We start from the raw sequence: 26,219 nt of genomic DNA on the forward strand, positions 1-26,219 counted from the left end.
AAGCCAATTAACCTTAGAACTCAGACTAACTTTGTTAAACCTTGGCTAGTTAATAACTAAAATAAATTATTTTTCAGGCCAAGATCAAAATCATTCTCCATCTATGAGCAAAATATTGATTAGGCTCAAGTCATTTGCTACCTAGCTACTAGAGCACATTTTGCTTTTCAATGGAAGAAGCTTAGACGAGTCACCGGCACAAAGTATTCATAAAACTATCACTTTGTTTGTAGTGCTAGTTGGGCAATGGAAGCTTGCTTCGGAATTCTGGGTCATGCACAAGATGGATATGGGCCAACATTTAGAGTATGAGTTCACATTTTATGGAGCATTCTTTTACCTATAAATCAACTCAGTTTCACTAAAAAAAAAAAAAAAAAATAAATAAAAAAAGAAAAGAAAAATTCAACGCAGTTTCACTACATCCTCTCTTAGTGTTACTTTACATTCTTTAATAATAATCATAACTTCTCATGTCAATGGCCTTTATGAATTATTCATGCGCTAACTAATTTTATATTATCATCATACATCTATTAATGATCTACCAGTTGTATATGATAATAAGAATATTCTACATGGTAAGCAAGAATGTTCATAATGATACAAAGCAAATGCATGGCAAATTTCGATGCACATTTGCACACAAACCAAGTTGCAATGATTTATTCCTCCTCCTCCTCCTCCTTTCTTTTTGTTTGAGAAATGAGTTGCAAGAATTTTTTGGCAAGTGGTTTAATTTCAAAAAAAAAAAAAAAAAATTTTAAACGGCAGCAGGTACAAAAACAGCTTAGATCAAAGCACCAACATGCTGACCTAGTATCATTATCAGTTGGACCATTTTTGCGGTTCCTCAAACAGGCCAATTAAGCTCAAATCTCAGTACTAACTTTTTTTAAGACTTGACTTATTAACAAAATCAATTATTTTTCAGGCCAAGATCAAAATCATTCTACATTCTGCGAGCATAATATTGATTAAGCTCAACTCATTAGAGCTCGATTTGCTTTCAAATCGAAGAAGTCCATCAAATTGGCATTGTGGTCTTGCTCGCACAATATGGTTACGTGCCAAAAGTTAGCCTCTAAGCTCACATCCACCATCTAGGCTTGCGTTGCACAATATGGTTAACCCATCTTATCCGGTTCACTGCTCCACGTGGCGATGCTCCTCGGAAAGCGGGATCGTAGGTGAACAATTTGAACCGGAGACGGGCTACAAACCTCTTCTCCTACTTAAACTCTGCTACAATGTCTATTTCGATTCAAATTTCTCTTGCTCGGATGCTAACGCGGATGCTACGTAGAGTAGTCGTATACGCGTAGACTTCTTTTCTCCGCTCTATATATTTTGCATCGTGGCATATTTTACTTCTCCGACGACTTTGGAATGGAGAGGGACTCCTACGGCTGCTGGACTCCAGCAGAACCCCTACAAATAGGACCCCGTCTTCTCTATGGCGCTCAAGCGACGATCATCGCCTTTCTTTTCTCCTTCTTTCTTATTGCTTTTTCCTGGCTTCCCATCATGGTATCCGCCGGAAAAAATCAAGGTCGAAGACGCCGCCAGAGCCCAAGGTAAGCCTCGAACTTCCTTCCCTTTCGTTTTCCTTTCTTCCCACGGCCTTAGTCACTGTCGCCGGCTTCGATTTCGCTGGAAATTAATCGAAAATTGAAACCTCTGCTTTGCTTTTTCTCTCCCTTTTTTCGGCTACCGGTGCGTCCATCTCAAGAGCGTCTCTCTCTTATTTTTCTCTCTCCACTCTTCATCCGAGTATCCTCTTTTGTCCCCCATTGAAGGCCTTGAACCATCCGTATCTTTCAAGATGCTCTCAAACTTTGACTTCTGTCTAGAGATGTGAATTCAAGCAAGAGCTAGTCATGCTTAATCTGGGCTTTATTCTATTTTTTTTTTTGGTAAATAGCTTTATTCTATTTTTGATGGCTGACTAACGTGGGTTCTGCTATCCAGTTGATCAAAATAAAGTTCATATTCCCGAAGAATCATAAAACAATCTTGAGCTGCTTATAGTTTTTTTTTTTTTTCCTTTTCTTTCATGCTAGTAGAAAGAATTAAGGAGTCTGCAAATTTCTCTAAGACCTGTTTTATCACTTGATTAATTGGTTCTACCTGCTTGAGGAATTAGAAATAATCATCAAACGGATTGGACTGTCGTCACATAATCCTTCCTACTCAATTGTTTTTTCGATGCCTAATTATTTATTATTCAGAATATCAACTACTCACTATAAATTCTTGTCTATGTGTCTATTATTCCTCTCCAGAAGCTTTCTTGTTCATTCCAGCTCAAGGTCTTCTTTGTGGAAGCTTTACGAAGCCATGGATGCGACAATCATTGCAAGCAGAAGATATCTGCGTCGGGTATTTCAGTGGACCCGGGAGGGTGGCCGGCTATTGGCCAGTCATTTTGTCGAGCACTGCAGCATTCAAACTTTTAAAGAGAAAGCCATGGTTGCAATAGAAAAAGGTATAGAAGGCTTCTTTACCATGGGAGTATATATCATATATTTCTTCTTGAGTATGGTTTTTCTTTCTCACGAGTTACCGCCGATAAGCATGATTGAATCTTACTTGAATGATATTTTTGGAGATTATGATGATGGGGAATACGGGGATCTTGGAAGTGATGATTTGAGCCAAGGAGATTATGATGATGAGGAATATGGGGATCTTGGAAGTGATGATTCGAGCCAAGGTGAGGATCATGACATGGGATACGTCATCTTAAGACTGACCTTTATTACTATCATGCTCGAATTAATGATTTTGCGCATAACTTCTGCTATTTATTTGATTGAGGACCCTGCTGAATCTTACTTGAACAATGAACTTGGTCATCATGGTGATGAGCATGATGGAAACTGTGGAAGTGAGTGTATTGATTTGGATCAAGATAAGGATCATGACATGGGATACATCATCTTGAGAATAATCTTGACTAATATCAAGCTCCGATTACAGATTTTGCTCATAATTTTTCGTATTTGTTTGCGCAAGCTCTTTATCGAATCTTACTTGAATAATGAATCTGCTCATCATGGCGATGAGCATGATGAAAATTGTGGAAGTGAGTATGAGGAATATGAGAGTGGTAACATAAGTAGAGAATGGAACGAAGATGAAACTAATGAGAGTGGTACTAATAATTTTGCTGCTGAGGATGGAGATCATGAGCATAGTAGTGATAGCGAAGGCTTAAGTGAATACGAGGAATATGACATTGAAGAGGATAAAAAGAGTGTTGAAGAAGACTGTGGTAGCAAGAACCAGGATGATGAGAGCAGCGATGGTAACTATTTGGCTAAACATGTTCCAAACAATGAGAATTGCTCATCTAAGATCAATCATAGCAACAGCAACAACAGTGATGAAGAAGAGCACAGGAAAAGAAGCAAAGATAATGAAACTGAGGTGATTGGTGGTGAACTGAGTACAGTTTTTGAGCAGCTTCTGAGTTCAAAAGCCAGCCATAGTTGGGAAGGGCATGACGATGACACGGCTCAATTCGTTGAATCTGACGATGAAGCAATGGAAGAGAGTATGTTCACTGCAGCAAACCATGAATGGCTTCTTGTTGACATGCAAAATCTTGACAGCATAGATGACACAGCTTGTAGTCATGGGCATGGCAGATTGACTGAGGGATGGCGTTATATTTTGAGAGGTCTTCGTAGCTATAGAAATTGATGAGAAATCATTGTTTTTTTTTTTCGTTCATATTTTAGCTATAGAAAGTGATGAAAAAGCATTGTTTTTACTTTTATTTTATTTTTACTTATATTTTGAATAAGAGAAGTCATTAATTATAGTGATGAAAGTTATTGTTTGAGCAACGCTATTAGAGTCAATGAAAGATGGGCTATTATTTTTTTATTTGCTTTGTAATTTGTTGCAAAAAATATGTTCAGAAAATATTCAAATAAGTAAAAAAGTAATATTTTAAGAAATAAGAAATATTTCTCCACCTTTATATCAGCTGATTTTACACAAATCTTTTGATCTCTTGTATATATCTCCGTACATATTGAATCAATAACAGAGAAAAGGCTATAATGTTAGGCCCTGAAGTCTTTATCACGAGAGTTAGTTTTAATGTTTCTGAAGTCTTTACTACAAGGATCACCTTGATTCATAAATGTAGGGAGGCTTCTCAAACAAAATTGGAATGTTTTTTTTTTGAGAAATATATTGCAAAAAACTAAGAGTCTATTTGTATGAATGGATTGAAAATTTCGTTGGATTCTTGGATTGGGTCAGTAAAACCAATAGGCTTACAAGCTAGGCTAGGCCTATATCCATAACTATCTAGGATTAGTTTTGGAGTAGCTAGACCGAATTGCATAGAAAGAAAAAAAAGGCCTACTGAGCTCTTTTCTTCTACCCCTTTATCAAAACAAGCTCTTGTTTTTTAAATTAACCACTTATTAAGAAATTCTTACAACTTATTTCTCAAAAAAAATAAAAAAAGGCTACAAAGATCTCGTTTTTCTTCCTATGCTATTAGGCCAAGTCCCCTTAAAAATTAATCCTTGATAGTTATGAATATGCTATAAACCTATTATCTAATTGATTTATCGGAGCAATCCGTAAATTCAATAAGATTTTCAGCTCATTGATCCAAACAAATCAAAGTAAATTTCAAGTAAATAGACTCACACGACATCAAGATATACGAAAAACATGGAACCAACCACCAACATGCATATAATGACACAATACTAGCATTACTTCGGCTATTTTTGTAGCAACTAAATTCCTCAAGCAGTTCAATGAAGCTTAGAGCTCAGGCTAACTTTGTTAAACCTTGGCTTGCTAACAACTAAAATCGATTATTTTCAGGCCGAGATGAAAATCATTCTTCACCTATGAGCATAATATCGATTAGGCTTAGCTCATTTGCTACCAAGCTATTAGAGCTCTATTTGCTTTCTAATTGAAGAAGCTTAAACAAGTCAACAGTCTGATAGAGATGGCAACAGGTCGAGTATAGGTCAGATTGGCCCATATTCATACCTGTCTTATAAGTAAAAATTTTACATCCATATCCATCCCATATCCATATCTTCTCCATATCCATATCCATATTCACCAAGTCGAAAAAAATTGCTATCTCTGTAACCCAAACTATTCATAAAACTATCACTTTATTTGTAGTGTTAGTTTGGCAATGGAAGCTTTCTTAGTCCATCAAATTGAAGGCTTCTCAAACCAACTTACATTGAATCAATAAGTTCAAACTAAATACCATTAGAGTCCTGAAGACTTTACTACAAGGATCACCTTGATTCACAAAAGTGGGGACTGCTCAAACAAAGTTGGATTAAATTTTTTTTTTTTTTGAGAAATATGTTGCAAGAATTTCTTGATAAGTGGTTTAATTTCAAAAATAAGGGCTTGCTTATGTGAATCGATTGAAAATCTATTGGATTCATAGATTGAATTAGTAAAATCAATTAGATAATAGGCTTACAGACTGGACTAGGCCTTTATCTATTACTATCCAAGATTGATTTTGGACTAGGCCAATTGAATCCCATTGAAAGAAAAAAAATTTGCTGGGGTCTTTTTTTCAGCCAGTTTATCGGAACAAGCCCTTATTCTCGAAATTAAACCACTAATCAAGAAATTCATGTAACTTAATTTTCAAAAAAAAGGAAAAGAGGCCTAAGGACTTTTTCTTGGATAGTTTTGGATATAAGCGTAGACTAGTCTATAAGCTTATTATCTAATTTATTTTACTAGCCTAATCCATAAATTCAATGAAATTTTCAGTCCATTTATCTAAACAAATCCCAAATAGAATTCAAGCAATAAACTTACATGGCATCAAGGTGTACTAAAAATATGGAACCAATCACCAACATGCATGATGATGCGATACGAGCATTACTTCAGCCATTTTTGCAGCAATTGAATTCCTCAAACAGGCCAATTAAGCTTGGAACTCAAGACTAACTTTGTTATGCCTTGGCTTGGTAACTACTAAAATCAATTATTTTTAGAGGATGTAGTAATATGTTTTCAGGATTTTAAAAAAAAAAAATTGTGAAAGAGAACAAGGGAAAAGATCTTAGCTTATCGGATAGATTGGTGTGAGACCAATAATATTTGTTGGTGACCCGACCCAGTCATATCTGACCTGATCCGACTTGCTTAGATTCATTGATTGGTTTAGATGTCATGCTCAATGATCCGATCCAACCTCAACTGACCCGAACTCAGTATTGCATCCAAACGGCCGAGGTTTAACGAATATTAGAGGACGTGGTCATATGTTTTCAAGGGAAAAGATCTAGCTTATCCTGTAGATTGGTGCGATACCAATAATGTTTGTTGGGCGGCCAAGATCAAGGCTCAGAAAAATGATTTTGGGCCAGGTTTACAGACTCCAGCTGATCTAGGGCCACATCCCCTTGAGCTCTGCCGTCAGCCAGTCACGGAGTCACACAAGACGAATTGCTGCACAAGTAACATTACCAAATAAAACAATCAGTTGGCACATCAAATTCAAATTCCTAGATAGAGTCAGCCATGGAAAGATTCATCCAAAGGAGATGCTCGTTAGGCATGGCCGGGCACACGTCTACGGGACTACCACGGCAAGATATTTAGGATACACTTTGAATCCATAGGTTAGCGAGGATGCTCAAACTTAAATAAGAGGAGTATGTGAGGAATGTGTAGACATGTATTTAGTCCAATATCAACTGATCTTTTTAGATGAAATCCTGATTTATTACATACTTCATGATTATATGTAACTCAATTGCCAATTTGCACGAACCTCCATTATCTAGCAGCTTCAATCCACACAATGCAGGGTCTCCAATTATGCACAAAAGATGTGTTACAAATATGTATATATTGCTTTAGTTGTATAAGGCAGGATTCTTAGTTTTGTATGACCACGTCACGTGGTATGACAATTGCTGGTGGCTGCCAATGTGGAAATGGAGAGGAAAGACTTTTGAGATGCATGATTCGAGTTTCATTTCTGGAGTTTTGATTTAGTAATAGAATAGATTCTACATACTGGGTTTGTTTGCTTAAATAATGTTGAATAGTGAGACAGAAAGTTAAGATTGGGGTCATGGCATGATTCTTGCCAGCTCAGCCAGCTTGTTTCATGCTATCTAATAGTTTCAATTCGGTTGGATGCGGTTTATGTGATGGGATGATTAATTAAGGTCTGCCAGTGGAAAAATTGATCATAGTTGTATCAATTCTGGATTGAACTTCTTTTACAAAATAGATGCCACGGATTAGGTCATTACGATGACAGCTAGTCCTAATGGCTTTATCTTCAAGAAGGAGATGCAAGGTCCACTAAAATTCTTATGTTGAATCATTGTGAAGATGTGAAACCCAGGCGACTGATCCAAATTTTAGTAACTTTATCAAGCAAACCAGCTCATATGACCCGGTTCAAGATTATTAAGTTGATTATAATATTTGTCTTACTAGTTTGTGTGAAGAAACAAATACATCTCATCAAAAAACAAAAAGGAAAAGGAAAAAAAAAATGTATAAATGCATTTCTTAACATGATCCATCACTGGGAAGTTCGAAAATGTATAAATGTATAAACCTTGGCACCCAAACGGCCAAGGTTTAACGAATACTTGGGGACGTGGTAATATGTTTTCAAGGGATGATTTGAGCCAAGGTGAGGATCATGACATGGGATACATCATCTTGAGACTGACCTTTATTACTATCGTGCTCAAATTAATGATTTTGCGCATAACTTCTGCTATTTATTTGATTGAGGACCCTGCTGAATCTCTTACTTGAACAATGAACTTGGTCATCATGGTGATGAGCATGATGTAAACCGTGGAAGTGAGTGTATTGATTTGGATCAAGATAAGGATCATGACATGGGATACATCATCTTGAAAATAATCTTGACTAATATCAAGCTCCGATTAAAGATTTTGCTCATAATTTTTCGTATTTGTTTGCGCAAGCGCTTTATCGAATCTTACTTGAATAATGAACCTGCTCATCTTGGCAATAAGCATGATGAAAATTGTGGAAGTGAGTATGAGGAATATGAGAGTGGTAACATAAGTAGAGAATAGAATGAAGATGAAACTAATGAGAGTGGTACTAATAATTTTGCTGCTGAGGATGGAGATCATGAGCATAGTAGTGATAGCGAAAGCTTAAGTGAATATGAGGAATATGAGATTGAAGAAGATAAAAAGAGTGTTGAAGAAGACTGTGGTGGCAAGAACCAAGATGATGAGAGCAGCGATGGTAACTATTTGGCTAAACATGTTCCAAACAATGAGAATTGCTCATCTAAGACCAATCACAGCAACAGCAACAACAGTGATGAAGAAGAGAGCAAGGAAAGAAGCAAAGATAATGAAACTGAGGCGATTGGTGGGGAACTGAGTACAGTTTTTGAGCAGCCTCTGAGTTCAAAAGCCAGCCATAGTTTGGAAGGGCATGATGATGACACGGCTCAATTCGTTGAATTTGATGATGAAGTAATGGAAGAGAGTATGTTCACCGCAGCAAACCATGAATGGCTTCTTATTGACATGCAAAACCTTGACAGCACAGATGACACAGCATGTAGTCGTGGGCATGGCAGATTGACTGAAGGATGGCGTTGTATTTTGGGAGGTCTTCCTAGCTATAGAAAGTGATGAGAAATCATTCTTTTATTTTATTTTCTTTTATTTTTCATTCATATTTTAGCTATAGAAAGTGATGGAAAATCATTGTTTTTACTTTTATTTTATTTTTACTTATATTTTGAACAATAGAAATCATTAATTAGTTATAGTGATGAAAGTTATTGTTTGAGCCATGCTATTGGAATCAATGGAAAATGGGTTATTATTTTTTTTATTTGCTTTGTAATTTGTTGTGAAAAATTTGTTCAGAAAATATTCATATAAGTAAAAAAGTAATATTTAAGAAAATAAGAAATATTTTTTCACCTTTATACCAGCTGATTTTACACAATTCTCTTGATCCCTTATATATCTTCGTACATATTAAATCAATAACAGAGAAAAAGCTATAATATTAGAGTTTTGAAGTCTTTATTGCTAGGATCACTTTTAGTATCACTGAAGTCTTTAATATGAGGATCACCTTGGTTCATAAATGGTGAGAGGCTTCTCAAACAAAGTCAAAATGATTTTTTTTTTTTGAGAAACACATTGCAAGAATTTCTTGATAAGTGGTTTTATTTCAAAACTCAGAGTCTGTTTGTATAAATGGATTGAAAATTTTGTTGGAATTTTAGATTGGGCCAGTAAAATCAATAGGCTTACAAGCCGGACTAGACCTATATCCACAACCATCTAGGATTAGTTTTGGAGTAGCTAGGCCGAATCCCATAAAAACAAAAAAGGGGCCTGTTGAGGCCTTTTCTTCAACCCATTTATCAAAATAAGTCCTAGTTTTTGAAATTAAACCCCTTATCAAGAAATTCTAGTAACTTATTTCTCAAAAAAAAAGAAAAAAAAAACCTACAGAGGTCTCTTTTTTCTTTCTATTGTATTCGGCCAAGTTTGCTTAAAAATTAATCTTTGATAGTTATGAATATGCTATAAACCTATTATCTAACTGGTTTTATCAGAGCAATCCACAAATCGAAAAGGATTTTTAGCTCATTTATCCAAATAAGTCTTAAGTAAATTTGAAGTAAATAGACTCATACGACATCAAGGTATATGAAAAATATGGAACCAACCACCAACATGCATGATCACACAAGAGCGGCATTACATTGTCCATTTTTGTAGCAAATGAAGCTTAGAACTTAGACCAACTTTATTAAACCTTGGCTCATTAATAAGTAAAATCAATTATTTTTAGTGATTTATACCAGAGGTTCAGCTTTCACCTATTAAGTGAGGTAATCAGTGACAACCACTATAAATTTTTTCTAACTAGATGCAGAGAAAAAAGATCAAGTACGTCGATTCTCCACTGTGCGAAGGATCATGGTGCAATAATTGATGTCAGCTGGCTAATTGATTGATGTTATCTGTTAGCATACTTCTGACATGATTCACATCTTAGGATAAGTTCAGCCGCATTTTTCTTTATAGTGGGTTAATAATATTTTTGTTATAAGACTTTATAAGCCAATGATTTGCCCTCCAAGTAATTTTCATAAATCCCTTCACGAATCTCTCGAAGCGCATAATCGGTATCCATTAGTCTCAAGCACTTTAGTAAGAAAAGAGAGAATGATCTTTTATAAAATTGTTCATTCATTAAAACATATTGTGAGGCCATCCACTTTAGTCATTTGGCTTCTGAAGGATCTACAGATAGAGTTCCATTAGTCAAATATTGGATGATCGGATCCATTCAATTTGGCTGGTCATTGATTTGCAGTATTTTTTCGACTTTGTCAATATTCGATTATTCAAGATATCCATTTCATCATTCAATCTGAAGTATCAGGTTGGTACAGAATTATCTTCAATGGCAGATCTATCAAGATAATTATTAAATATACTTGAAAGTACGATTGAAGTCATTGTGATGATATGATAAGAGCGTAGATCATCTTTTCCACTCTTGGATATTATATTTTAGCTTTGTGAAGCACTTTGCTAGTGTAATAAATCAACCGTTGAATTTGATTTTTATCCTTCTAGATAAGTACCGAACTAACCGCCTCTGTCGAAGTCATCAGATAAAGATACAATATTTCTCCCACCTTTAGTTTTGTAAGTAATGGTGAAGATGTCAAATATTTTTTCATATCTTTGAAGGATTGTTGGCACTCATCTGACCATGAAAATTTTTTTGCTTGTCGTAATGTTTTGAAGAAAGATAGGCATTTTTTTATCGACTTTGAGATGAATCGGCTGAGTGCGGTGATCCTTCCATTGAGTTGTTGTATCTCTTTCTTGAAGCTTGGATGCTTCATATTAATGATAGCCTTTATTTTTTCAGGATTAGCTTCAATTCCTCGTTGCGATATGAGAAATTTAAAAAATTTTCTAGCAGTTACCCCAAATACATACTTAGTCGGATTTAATTTCATCTGATGTCGTTGAAGTGTATCAAAGGTTTCTTTCAAGTCCCGAACGTGATCGAAAGTTTCAAAACTCTTCACCAGTATATCATCAATATAAACTTTTATGTTGCATCCAATTTGTACATTGAACAGTCTGTTAACTAGCCGTTGATAAGTAGCTCCAGCATTCTTTAAATCAAATGAAATTATTTTGTAATAATAGATATCTTTATCTATTATGAAGGCAGTATGCTCCTCATCTTTGGATGCCATCCAAATTTGATTGTAGCTCATGAAGACATCAATAAAGCTCAAAAGTCGATGTTTCAAAGTTGCATCAACTAGTTAATCAATCTTTGATAAGAAAAAATTATCCTTCGGACAAGCTTCATTTAAATTTGTATAGTCGATGCTGATTCTCTATTTTTTTATTGACTTTTCTCACCATTGCTACATTGGCAAGCCAATCGAAATAATTATCTTCTCTGATGAAGCCAGTCGTAAGGAGTTTGTCGACTTCTTCGTCGATGATCATCTATCTTTCAGGAGTAAAAAATTTTTTTTTTCTGTCTCACCAGCCTAACTTTAGGATCAATGTTCAACTAGTGAGTTATTACCTTCGGAGAAATTTCTAGCATATCGATCGTCGATCAAGCAAAAATATTGATATTTGCTTTTAGCAAATTTATCAGTTATTGTCGTTTCGGATCAGATAATTACGATCTAATTTGGACCATTTTTTTAAGATTATCTTCTCTTAATGGGATAGAAACCAGTTACTCGGCTGGTTCATCTCTTTTTTTATTTTCTTTTTGGTCCCATTTATCAATGGATAAAGAGTCTTCAAATTGATTATTCTTTGAAGAGACTATGAAGCAATATCGAGTAAGTTGATGATCTCCATGCATTTTTCCAACTATATTTTTTATTGAGAATCAGACCAATAAATGATATGTTGATACTATCGCTCTTAAGGTATCGAGTCCTGATCGTCCAAAGATGGCGTTGTAAGTCGAAGAAACTCAGACGATCGTGAATGTCAAGAGAATGATACTTTATTATAGATTTATTCTTACAGTTAGTGAGAGAGTAATTTTTTCTTCCATGATAACTGCACCTCTAGTAAAACTGACTAATGACGTTGAGATTCTTCTAAGTTGATCAGTCGGTAGTCACATTCGAAAGAAAGTCGAGTAAAAAAAAATATCAGTAGAACTTTCATTATCGACTAGAATTTTTTTTATCATAATTTGCTATCATCGTTGAGATGACGACATCATCATCATGGAGAGTTTGTATTCTCCGAACATCATCTTCCAAAAAAAAGATTACATTATCAAGACATCGTTTCTTTGCCGACTCTTCTTCGGAAGTTGCCCTTCAATTCTTCGATCATCTAGAAATCATATTGATCACTCTGACCATTGGTCGATTGTTAATCGTTTCCTCAACTTGTGGCTGAGGCTATTGATCGGTGGAAGGTTGAGTCAAGCAATCTCGTTGAAATTTTTTAAGGTAGCCATATCGAATCAGAGCCTCTATTTCATCCCTGAGCTGAATATATTGTTCGATATCCTGATCGTGATCATGATGTAACCGACAATACTTCTTCTTGTCGTGACTTCTCGATGGCACTTTCATCAATGGAGGATATCGAAGATACTCCTCTCCTTCGATCTCTATTAAGATCTGTGCATAGAGAGCAGAAAGAAGAGTATAGGAGTCATACTTGCTACCATAATTGTTCGATCTTGAACTCCATTAATGGGATGAAGCTCCTTTATTGGTTGTTGACTGACTTGATTTGGTTGGAGCTCTACTTTTTTTTATTTCTTTTTCTGATATTTTTCTTCTGTCTGGCGTCGGACAGAAGTGCCTTCGTCCGCACGAATATACTTGCATGTGCGATCCAAAAATTCAACATAGATTCGAAAGAGAGTTTTATCTGGAGAATAGATAAATCTAGATCTCCTCATATCTCTCTTCATGATCGAGATGGTCATATCTTCATTAAGGCCCCTGACTTCAAGTGTGGCATGTTAAAGTGAGCCATGAAGTCTTTCAATGTCTATGTCTCATCTTGCTTGATGGAGAAGAGACTATCTGATGTCTGCGATACTTTTCAGTTAGTGCTAAAATAGGCCACGAATGAATATTTAAGCTGCTTGAAAGAACTTATGCTCCCCGACTGAAACCCAGAATATTAGGCTCGAGCAGCCTTTCGAATAGTTGTCGGAAAGTCAATGCAAAGGAGGGCGTTGGTTATCTTCTGAATTATTATGAGAGCCTTGTAACTCTCTAATTGATCAGGAGAGCCATCATATGGCTCTTTCTGCGGCATCTTGAATCGAGATGGGATCGGCTAGTCCAAGTCGTCCAAGATACGCTGAGAGAGAAGTTGGTTAATATGGAAGTCGAGGTCATTGGAGGACTTTCGACCTTCCTCTTAGAGTCAGACAAGTTGACGGTCAATCTCTTTGAATTTACGTTCGTAATTATCGAGCCATCGTTGCTAAAAAAATTCAGGGGTAGAATCTCCTAAAGAACTTAAGAATGGAGAAGTAGAAGGTACACACAGCCTTTTCTCCTTCTTCATGCTATGTACACGGAAAGGAGAGGAAGATCATCGAGAATGATGAGCGGCAAGTTGTTGCTCGATCCGATGAGAATGTCGAGACGGTGATCGTTCTGAAAATGAAGAGGGTGAGTACTATGAAGGATGGTGGCTATGCCTGGATGGCACTGAATGTGCCACTAGCTTCTCGACCAGTGGCTACTGCTGTTGCTGTGTCTGTTGTTGTTAAAGGCTGTGTACTGTCTCTATCAATATCTTCATTTGCGTATTAAAATAGTAATTTATGTGTCCGTAGTGACTATAGGATGTGAAGAGCCGGGCTTTACTATTTGAGGTGGGGGAGGGAGATCTTCCCAATGGGAAGATTGCCTCATGGATCCTGTAGAGTTATTTTGAGCTCTAATTTTTGCCATAATTTTTGTATCTCCTCCTATCTGGTGCATCAATTTGTTGTGGCCAATCTCCTGTTGCACCCATCATCGGAGAAAAGCACCTGCAAAAAAAATCCGCACTGATCAGAGTTGTATCCGATGGAGACCCTCCGATGCTTAAGTCAGTGGAGAGTAATGAACAGCAGATTAATCTTTAGAGAGGCAGAATATCAACTCAAAAAGAGTATCCTACCAAATACTGTTCATTTACCTCTTTTTATAAATGAATTATTGGTAATCGTTTGTAACGATTAGACACATGAGTCTCACTTATTTCGGTATTATATGATCGTGAGATAGGCGGCTATACCCACCACTAATAATATTCTGATCATTATGCACTTATTAACAAAATCAATTATTTTTCAAGTCAAGATCAAAATCTTTCTACATTCTGCGAGAATAATATTGATCGGTCTATCCATAGAATCAACAATCTACACAAAATTGAGTAATGAGACGGATTCAGAAAAACTTGAAGATAATTAATATAAAAAAGCATGCCTCATAAACCATAAAATAGACTATTTATAAATAAAAATAAAAATAATATGTATTATGATTAAACTTTTTTTCATCATAAAAATAGTTTATTTACGATTGAAAAGTTTAACCGTAAATAATGATCATTTTTTTATTTTTTTAAATTTTTGATTTTTTTTAACTATTGGTGATGAAGCAAGTTTCGTTGCAAATAATCTCGTATTTATGATATAAATATTTTTTTCATCATAAAAAGAGTCATTTATGATGAAATTTTTTATTGCAAATAATCTATAATTTTTAATTTTTTTAAATTTTTGATTACTTTTTTTAACTATTTATGATGAAAATATTTTCAAAAAAATTTTTAATTTTTTTTATCATATAGATAATTCAATAAAATCATGAAAAATAGAATCTTAAAAATATCTAATCTGATCAAAGTGGATGTCAGTGTACCGTCCGGTGATCACAGATCAAAAATCCATCACTAGATCATTTAAATTCATCATCATTCTTCTCAAAATTATAGAAATCTTAGGAGAGAGAAATAATCTAGAGAGATAATTTTAGAGAGAGAAAATAGAGAGAGAAAGTTAATTCTAGAGAGAGAAAATACTAGTTCAGGTTGAAGAAAGAGAAGGAAGAGAGAGAAACTCTCTTTTTCATATTTTATTATTTATATCATTATTTATTAATTAATTTATTTTATTTTTCTTTCTTCTTTTCTTTCTTTCTTTCTTTCTTTCTTTTTTCTTTTTCTTTTTTTTCTTCACGGAAGAGAGAGGAGAGAAAATTCTATTTATTATTATTATATTATTATTATTTTATTTTTCTTCCTTTCTTTTTTTTCCTTGTTCTTTTCTTTTTCTTTTCTTTTTCTTTTTTTTTCCTTCTTTTTCTTTTCTTTTTTCTTTTCTTTTCCTTCTTCTTCTTTTCTTCTTTTTCTTTCTTCTTCTTCCCGTGGGTTCCTTTGGGCCGAAATGGGGGATCTCACAACCCCCTGTTGGCTGGCCGACCAGCGGTGCAACCGCGTGGGACGGCCGTCGACAGGAGGAGGGCCAAACCGATGGTCGGCGGTGACCACCGGCGTCGAAAAAATCGAAGAAAAATGGACAAAAACAGAGGTTCTTCCGCAACAAAATTCGGCGACTCCGGTCGCTGGCGAGCGTGCACACCGACACGGAAAGGAAAGGGGAGAAGAGAGGAAGGGGAGGAGTCTTACCTCCGATGCCGGCGAGGCTTTTCCAGCGAGCAATTGGACGGACACAGTGACGGATCTCCGTGAGGATTTTTTGGTGATTGCCGCCATTTTGCCCCGAAATTTCTCGATGAGAGGGAAAGAGGAGGGTTCTCCTCCTTAAATAGGACCGGAGGGAGCTCTTTCCGACTCCGATTGGGAGCCGACGAGAGGAGGAAGAAGACTCCCTTGGGGAGTCTTCTCCCCTATTTTTTTTTCTTTTTTTTTTTCATTTTGGGCTTTGGTGGGCTGGAATTCTTACATGGGCTGGGCCATCACATTCTTCCCCTCTAAAAAAAATTTCATCCTCAAAATTTTTCTTGCTTGAGTCTTCATAGTTTCTTACTTGAAGCTCATCCATAAATATTTTAATATTCTAATTCTTGATGTAAATTCATTCTTAAATTATTTCATAAGAAAAAAAGTCGGTACATCAAATATCTATCTGAAACGAAACTATTCATTTTCTTATTTATCAAGATCAACATCTCAAAAATTTTCAATATTTCAAGATTTTGAAATTATGATCTTATTTCCTGTAAAAATTAATATTCAATATCTCATGACTCAAATTAAAATCAAATCTATCTCTTGTGAATAGAAGAAGGTCAATGTCTCTATTCTTGCATAAGAACTTCATTCATCATCATCATTCATTTATTTATTTATTTATTTTAAAATATTAATCACTCTTAATTTCAACCCATCATAAGATAGAAAAATATACTTCTATGAATCATTTGATGATATCCTAATCAATCAAAATTCAAAAATATTTTCTCTTATTCATACTTTCAAAGATTGAAGATTTATCATTTCAATCTCATTCTCGAACTTTTAATATTTTAATTCTCGATACAACTTCATCATTAAGTCATTTCATAAAAATCAATATTACCATTGTTGATTGAATCAATATCACTATTTCTAGTCATCGAAATTTTCTTACTCAAACCCTCAAACTCTTAAATATTCTAATTCTTGAAGTAAATTTTATCATTAAGTCATTCCATAATAAAAATCAATAATCAAAAATTGATCTAAATCAAAACTATATTTTTCTTATAATCAAAATCAATGTCTCTATTCTAAGTAAGTATATCAATTTGCTTTATCTAAACATTCACTACTCTTAATTAATCGATTTATTATCAAATTAAATTATAAATAACTCCAATCTATCTTTTGTAGAACAATCGTCAATATTAATAGATAACCTTAATCTTTTCCATTCAGTCAGAGAAATAATAATGGTCAAAAGAGTTCTAACTTCAAATTTTATTATATCTTGAAGATAAATATTTGAGTATAATAATCTAAGATCAAAATTATCATTCGATAAATGATCTCAAATTCTTTCTAATAAATAGAGAATTGTAAAATTTAATTTTAGGATAGAGAAAATTTATCTCTAAATATTCTAAATCTAAAATCAAAAATAAGGGTCCACTCATCCTAAAATTAGGATGCTAAATATTTTTATAGCATAGTAGGTGGAAGCACTACTTATCACATTAGGATATCTAAAATAATTCAAAAATTTTTTAAAATATTATTCTTTCTAATATCAATGAATTTCTTGTATCAAACTATATCATCTATCATAATTCTTTAACTCAAAAAATCAACATTCCTGACTTACTCAAAGTAATCCAGATTACCATGCTTCCGCTGCACACTCTGATCTAACAATCAAAATTTTTTAGCTTCACCAAAAAAATTTTTGATCAAATTATTTCTTTACCTTATCAATAAAAAAAAATTTAAATTTTAAATTTCAATTGAAGCCAAAGATTAACTTTCGATTCTCATTCATACTTTTATTGGTGTACAATAATCTTGATTAATCCTTGAGTCCAATATCATATTTGAACCATCATATAGATTTACTATAATCAATATGAATCAAATCTTAATTCTCATATCAATTCAATTCGATAATTTTCAAACCAAAAATCTTTATAAGTCAAATCAATGAAAAAAAAAACTTTCGAAGCTCCATCAAATTTGGACATAATCAGAATATATAAGAATTTTAAATCATTATTTTTTTTTCTAAAATTTCTATCATCAGGATCTTCAATATCTATTAAATATCCTTTCATAACAATCATACAAGTTTCAAAAAATTAAATTTTTATTTAATATAGATTCAATTAGGAACCTCGTTAACAAAAGTAAAGAAACTCTATATTAATTTCTAAATCTAAAATTTCTAAATTATAAATTCACATGGATCCCTTATTCTGAAATAAATATAAATCAGCTCTTTTATCTTAATCTAAAGATATCAATTTTTCATTAACAACCTCAACAATAATATCAGAAAATCTCTTGATCAACTTAGATACGAAATCTTTAAATTGAAATTTCATACACATCATGTAGTCTCCAAGAGACATAATAAGATCCATTATCTAGATCTAAGGATGATGATTCAAGATTCTAGTACGATGAATATTCTACAACCTCATAATCGATTTCATCAATAAGAAATAGGTTTCTTTGCAATATCCTCAAATATGCATTCATCCTAATATGCCACTTTATATATAATCCACATACCAAATTCAATTTCGATAAATATTTTAATCAAGCATCATAAAAGATTTTTCTTAGTCCATCCTGGAATAATATTTTATCGTCAAATTTTTATCTTGTCAATAATAGTCAACTTCTCAACTAGAAGTAATATCATAGTATTATTCTCACATCGAATTTGAACTTACGATTCACTTGAATAACCAATGATCAAATTAATAACCATAATGCACAATAAAATTTTATGTCAATCTTTTTGTGATTACTTTCGATCCAAATCTAACTAATCATATCATGATCAATAGATCATCCATCATATTTCAAACTCCATATGTCATAATCTCTTGCGATCTTTTTATACATAATCTCAATGTTTAATCAAAATTTTTAAATATTTCTCCCATTACAATCATCAAAGATCTACACTATAATGTCCCTAGTGTCTATCTACTTATACCCATTCTATATCTGATTCTATATTTCATAATTCATCCACTTATGCTCTGATACCACTTTAATTGTCACGTCTCCGATCCGAGATTGTGAATCGAGGGTCATGGCAACTACCGCATACTCAAAGAAAACTCTTCCCATAAGCATGCAAGGCATCTTATCATGTTATCTTAAAACAACAGCGGAATAATTAGTCAATAATTCAAATTTAAAACATAACGATCTAAATTTTTTCTTTAATATCTCAATAAATTCAATAACGATTCATAGGCTTTACATCAAATTCAATAAGCTCTTCAACCTAAAATAAAAGTATGAAAATTCTGCTTTTGATCACTCTTCCATTCATATCTTGTATCATCTTAATTCCTCAACATCTGTAAAAATAGTAAAATAAGAGGTAATGAACTAGACAGCCCAGTAAGCAATGATCACTTCTCAACAGATTTCATCAGGCATTTAAGTAAATAATCATTTATAGAAAATAAGCATATAAAGTTCATCAATTCAAAATCAATTTCCATTATGCAATATAATTCATGCCAAATTCATTTCTTTTTCGAAAATTCAAGTTTCTTTCCAGTTTTTAATTTCTTTCGTTCTTCCATTCTTTTCGTCAACCATGAGCTATGACCATATTTTTTCTGTGGTAGGGTCATAACACCGCGTATCTTCTTGCGGTAAGCTGCGAATCATCTGGCAGCAAAGTCCTTCAGAACCGCTGGTCTCTCTGGCGGTTTGTCGCTAGTCTCTCTGGCGACGTAAACCCTCAGGATAAATCAATTGCCAACATATATGCCTCCATTGGCAGGATCCTTTACATAGTCAGATTGTCAATTCATAATGTTTCTTATATCATAATTCTTCATAAATCATATTTCATAATATAATTTCGATAATAAAACATATAATCATGTAGTATCGAAATCAATCAATATAATGCATCATGGAATCAATATGTTCAATCATGCTTCATCATAACATTTCAAATAAGAGATTTTCATAACAAAATACTATTCATCCAATTCATGCATCGTTTCACAAATCATGTCAGAAAAATATATTATAATTTATCGATAAATCTAGAAAAAATAAAACATTACTTACCTCGAACGCATTCCAATAAATCCACATAATTCTATAAATTTTCTTCCAAAAACTCTGTTCGTAGATCATATTGCGATATCTCATGATTAAACATCCACAATCCTATACAGAATCAATTTCAATAATTAGAAAGAATATGAATACCATATTTTAATGGTTTAGATTGGGTCCGATCATCTAATTTTATCTAATCAAAATCTAATTATGACCTAAATAATCCAAAGTTTGACTATCAGATCAAATCAGATTCGAAGTGATAGGACCGAAGTTTCTTCATCGATTTCATAAAATCAAATGGAGAGAGAAAATCAGAGGAGAGAGAATTCATGAGGTACAATTCGAATTGATCAGGTGACACAATCCAACATTACGATTGGTCCAATATCTTGATTGGTGAAATCAACATGATCAAATCAAGTCATGACTAAATCGAAATCATGGATGATCAAATCTAAAGATTCATAGTCTGATTAATGTGGATACCAGTACGCTGTCTGACAACCATGGATCAGGGTTCTTCATTAGAATCAGATCAGGACTATTAAAAGAAATTTCTTCATTCACTAACCTTTTTAGAGAGAGAATCAATCAAGAGAGAAAATATTTTAGAGAAAAAAAATTCTAGAGAGAGAAAACTTATCTTGAATTTTTTAGACAATATGATTCAATAAATTTTGATCGATCAGATCAAATCATGCTGAAATTATCATATAGATAATTCAATAAAATCATAAAAAATAGAATCCTAAAAATACATAATCTGATCAAAGTGGATATCAGTGTACTGTCTGGTGATCACAGATCAAAAATCTATCACTAGGATCATTTAAATTCATCATCATTCTTCTCAAAATTCTAAAAATCTTAGGAAAGAGAAATAATCTAGAGAGAGAATTTTAGAGAGAGAAAATAAAAAGAGAAAATCTAATTCTAGAGAGAGAAAATACTAGTTCAAGCTGAAGAAAGAGAGGGAAGAGAGAGAAACTATCTTTCTCATATTTTATTATTTATATCATTATTTATTAATTAATTTATTTTATTTTTTTTCTTCTTTTCTTTCTTTCTTTTTTCTTTTTTCTTTTTTCTTTTTTTTCTTCACGGAAGAGAGAGGAGAGAAAATCCTATTTATTATTATTATATTATTATTATTTTATTTTTTTCTTTTTTCTTTTTTTTTCTTTTCTTTTTCTTTTTTTTTCCTTCTTTTTCTTTTCTTTTTTCTTTTCTTTTCCTTCTTCTTCTTCTTTTCTTCTTTTTCTTTCTTCTTCTTCCCGTGGGTTCCTTTGGGCCGAAACAGGGATCTCACAACCCCCTGTTGGCTGGCCGGCCTGCGGTGAAACCGGCGTGGGGCGGCCGTCGGCAGGAGGAGGGCCAAACCGGTGGTCGGCGGTGACCATCGACGTCGGAAAAATCGAAGAAAAATGGGCAAAAACAGAGGTTCTTCTGCAACAAAATTCGACGACTCCGGTCGCCGGCGAGCATGCACACCGGCACGGGAAAGAAAGGAGAGAAGAGAGGAAGGAGAGGAGGCTTATCTCCGATGCCGGCGAGGCTTTTCCGGCTAGCAATTGGACGGACACAGTGACGGATCTCCGTGAGAATTTTTCGATGATTGCCGTCGTTTTGCCTCGAAATTTCTCGATGAGAGGGAGAGAGGAGGGTTCTCCTCCTTAAATAGGGCCAGAGGGAGCTCTTTCCGACTCCGATTGGGAGCCGGCGAGAGGAGGAAGAAGACTCCCTTCGGGAGTCTTCTCCCTTGTTTTTCTTTTTTTTTTTTTTTCATTTTGGGCTGGAATTCTTACATGGGCTGGGCCATCACATGGACATCGAGGAATATTATGAAATTAATGATTATTATAATGGAGAAGATGAAAGACTATGGAAGTGATAGTGAAGGCTTAAGTGAAGATGAGGACCATGAGAATGGAGATATGGACACTGAGGAAAATTGAGCTCTTTTTCAGAATAATACAAAAAAAAAACTTAAATATCAAAATATATCAAAACCAAACTTATTTACCAAACTAATGCAAAAGAAAAAAATGCCATTTTGAATGGCATTTTTTTCCCTTCCACCTCACCCTGCTTTTCCACGATGGCATCATCCCAAAAAAAAAAAAAAAAAAGAAATGCCAATTGGAATGACGTCTTTAAAAATACCATTTTGAATGGCATTTTTAAAAATACCATTCAAAATGGCATTTTTAAAAATGCCATTCAAAATGGCGTTTTCAATTTTTCCCACCAAAAAAAAAAGGGAAAAAATCTGGAAATAATGAATTTTTTTTTTAAATTTTGAAATTAATAAATAAAATAAAATTTTAATTTTGATTGAAATTTAGAATATAAAGATTTGAATTTGTAATTCAAAAAAAAATTAATTTAGATATTTATTGTTCAAATTTTTTTAGAAAACGTGAAAAAAAATTTTAAGAAATTTAAAAATAAAAAATATCATAGAAAATAAAAAAAAGAGAAAGAAATATGAAAGAAATAAAAATTTAAAATTTAATTGAAAAACATCATTTCAAATGCTTGTCAAAAAAATTTTAAAAAGAATTTATAAAATAAAATCTAGCATTAAAAAATCAAAATTTTTAAAAAATCACAAAAAATAAGAATTATAAATTAAAATTCTAAAAAAAATAAAATTTTAAAGATTAATTGAAATAAAAATATTTTTTTAATTTATTTTCTTAAATTAAAATTAATTTATTTAAAAAAGAATAAAAAAAATTTAAAAATAGCCTCAAAAAATTTCATAAAAATATAAAGAATTGAAAAAAAATAAAAATTATAATTGTAATTGAATAACAAAGTTTATAATTTTTAATTTTAAGAAATAAGAATTAAAATTATAATTAAAATTAAAAAAATATTTTAAATAACTAAATTGTTGCTCTTTGGATTGATTTTGATGATTACAAAGCATTTGAAGGGGTACTAATGATTTTCACTTGAAAAAGACTTATTGCTTTTCAAGGATAAAATCATAATTTTACCGAATCTTGTTTTGAAAGTATCAAACGATAGAATAAAAGATTTATGATTCATTGGTAAAAATTTTATTATTTTTGGACTTGTATTTTAAAAGATATGCATGTTTGAAAAACATGAGTCGACCCATGAGTCGACTCATGGGTCGACTCATGTTTTTCAAACATGCCATGAGTCGACTCATGTGCCAAGCTAGTCCACTCATGTTCATGAGTCGACTAGCTTGGCACATTAGTCGACTCATGGCATGTTTGAAAAACATGAGTCGACCCATGAGTCGACTCATGGGTCGACTCATATTTTTCAAACATGAATATCTTTTAAAATACAAGTTCAAAAACAATAAAATTTTCACCAATGGATCACAAATCTTTTATTCTATCATTTGATAATTTCAAATCAGAGTTCGGTAAAATTATGATTTTGCCCCTGAAAAGCAATAAGTCTTTTCCAAGCAAAAATCATTAGTACCCCTTCAAATACTTTGTAATCATTAAAATCAATCCAAGGAGCAATAATTTAGTTATTTAAAATATTATTTTTAATTTTAATTATAATTATAATTCTTATTTATTAAATTTAAAAATTATAAACTTTGTTATTCAATTATAATTATAATTTCTATTTTTTTTCAATTCTTTATGTTTTTATAAAATTTTTTAAGTCTATTTTTAAATTTTTTTATTCTTTTTTAAATAAATTAATTTTAATTTGAGAAAATAAATTGAAAAAATATTTTTATTTCAATTAATCTTTAATTTATCGTAAAGAAGGAAGGATATTTTCGTAAATAAGGATTATAATTGTAATTGAAATTAAAAATTATATTTTAAATAACTAAATTAATTAAAATATAATTTTTTAAAAAATATTTTAAATAAAAGAAAAAAAATACGTAATAGAATGTCAAAAAGATAAAAATAGAAGAAAACTAAAATAAAAATTTAAAATTATAAAAATTATAAATTAGATTAAAAAAAATATATCATAAAAGAATAAAATTAAATTTAATTATAATTGAAAAAGAATAAAAATTATAATTGTAATTTAAGAACAAATTTTATAATTTTTAATTTTAAGAATAAAAATTATAATTTTAATTAAAATAAAAATTATAATTTTAATTGAAATAAAAAATAACATTTTAAATAACTAAATAAATTTAAATATTTTCATTAAAAAATTTAGTAAATTAAAAAAAATAGAAAAAAATAATTAAATAAATTATGAAAAAAAATTAAAAAAATTTAAAAAAAAAGTAAAAGAATAAAAAAATATCGAAGGGAACGACGTTTTCTCCTTTCCCCCCTTCTTCTCTCCTTCTCCCTCTTCTCCTTTCTCCCTCTTCTCCCTTCTCCGGCAGCATGGCGGTGAGCTGCCTCCTCTCTCTCCCTCTTCCTCTCTCTCCCTCTTTTTAAAAAATTTAAAAAATAAAAATTACCAGAAAGAAAGTCAAGGGGTCGACTCACAGAGTGTGGCAGCCAAAAATTTTGCGTGCCGTTAAGCTCTTTTAGCCATGAGTCGATTCATGAGGTCGACTCAAAAATATAAACCTATTTTTCTTACAAAATATGCCGCCAAAAATGTTGAAATTGCCTCCAATAGATTACACATCTTTTGTTCTTGCTTTTGAGACTTCAGAATCATATCTGATAAAATTACGAATTTATTCCTGAAATACAATAAATCTTTTTCCAAACCAAAATCATTAGTAATCCCTTCAAATACTTTGTAACCATCAAAATCAATTCAAAGAGCAACATTCGATATATTATTATTTACGTTATAATTTTTATAGTCCTTTCAGCATAATGTTTTCTCTCCTAATGTTCTGAGACACGTTCGAGTATGTGTATCCATATGCACAAATCATAATATCCAATCATTTAAAATTAAATAATATAAAATAAAATCAATATTTAATATTATTCAATAGAATAAAAATGTCAAACGTACAAAAAAAATAGTACAACAAAAATATAAAAATACTAAATACAAATATAACAAAGACTAAGTCCCACAAGGACGTCGCGGCGCCCGTGGTCGCTTGGACCTTCTCAGGAAGGTCCTCGCCGGCTGCTCCTGCTGTGATGGCTCCTCCCCTATATCAGTGGAGGAGATCTGCTGATCATGCTGCTCAGGAATAACTGATGTTGTCGGATCATCTACGGACTGAGAGACCCGTTCAACTCTCTCATCTGGATACACGGATGGACCTGAAAAAAAAGTATCATACTCATGTGGCCAACTGGTACCCGGTGATGGTATCTGGGGGATGTAGGAAGAAGAAGACGCTGCCATCTGTGGATGAAAAGGCGGTGGCATCTGTGCAGCATCGAATGATGACATATGCGAAATATGCGGTGATGGCATATGTGAAACATATGGTGACGGCGTATAACTCATATCTGGCACCCGAACTGCTCCATACCAAGGCGCACAGGTATGTGGATCAACACCAATCGCCACCAATATTCCAGAACTTGTTCTCTCCATCTCCCGCAGTATCTGAATCCGCTCGTCCTCATCAGTCGTAGATAAAGTACGACGAGCATCCAACACAAGATCCGACATAGAATCAGTCTATAAAATAAAAATAGAATAGTTAGTATAAAACAGTCAGTATAGTGTCAAATATAAAATAAAAATATAACACAAATAACATGAAGTAATTTTCGTAATCTTACCAAAAGACGTACAGTAGAACTCTCGCCCTCGTATCCAGAAACTGCATACTAAGACTGTTCAATGACTCGCACCGTAATGCTAAAAAATCAAGCCATGTAGTCATCAGTATATGAACGACCTCTCAAAATAGGATCACCATGAACAATGTGATCTCAACGTGCATCCCAAATATCGATGTACTGTGCATGTCTGATACGCCAGTCAATACGAGCTCTCCCTCGTCGATCAATACGATGAAGTCCCTGACTGGTATCAAACTGCTCTGGGATGCCCTGAGTCTGACCAAACTACCGCAGGACACGATCGGGAAGATGCCACTCTACCACATCAAAATAAATAAGTGGCACCCTAGCAGTCCATATGTCGTGTCCAACTATACACATCTACGGCAGTATAGCCAATATCCCATCTGTATATGGCTCCCACAAAAACTGATATAATATAGTTAAAATAAAAAAAATTAGTAAAAAATTATAATAGATTATGAATATTGTAAATTGATATTTATAAAAAATTTAAAATTTATCCATCTAGATGTATCAACTAATGTATCCAACTGGCACCTATAAACCCGTGCCACTCTTGTCGATACGTGATGAACGTTGAATGCAACGTTCCATCTGTTTCACAATGTACTAATATTAAATAAATTTAAAATAATAAAATTTAAATATTAGCTAT

At 32.9% G+C, this 26,219-nt stretch overlaps 1 protein-coding gene across 2 annotated transcripts; it reads left to right on the plus strand.

Annotated features, from left to right (window-relative positions):
• Positions 1 to 1,395: 1,395 nt before the first annotated feature.
• Positions 1,396 to 3,814, plus strand: LOC140853366 (uncharacterized). 2 transcript variants are annotated; one of them, XM_073247906.1, is made up of 2 exons: positions 1,396 to 1,577; positions 2,307 to 3,814. In XM_073247906.1, the coding sequence occupies exons 1-2, from the start codon at positions 1,528 to 1,530 to the stop codon at positions 3,706 to 3,708; spliced, it is 1,452 nt and encodes a 483-aa protein (XP_073104007.1). In that variant the 5' UTR covers positions 1,396 to 1,527; the 3' UTR covers positions 3,709 to 3,814. The 2 variants fall into 2 exon arrangements, with proteins under 2 accessions (XP_073104007.1, XP_073104006.1); XM_073247905.1 differs by having other exon boundaries at positions 2,286 to 3,812.
• Positions 3,815 to 26,219: the final 22,405 nt, after the last annotated feature.

Source organism: Elaeis guineensis, chromosome 13 (assembly GCF_000442705.2).
Source record: "Elaeis guineensis isolate ETL-2024a chromosome 13, EG11, whole genome shotgun sequence".
In the NCBI taxonomy this organism is placed as follows: Eukaryota; Viridiplantae; Streptophyta; class Magnoliopsida; order Arecales; family Arecaceae; genus Elaeis; species Elaeis guineensis.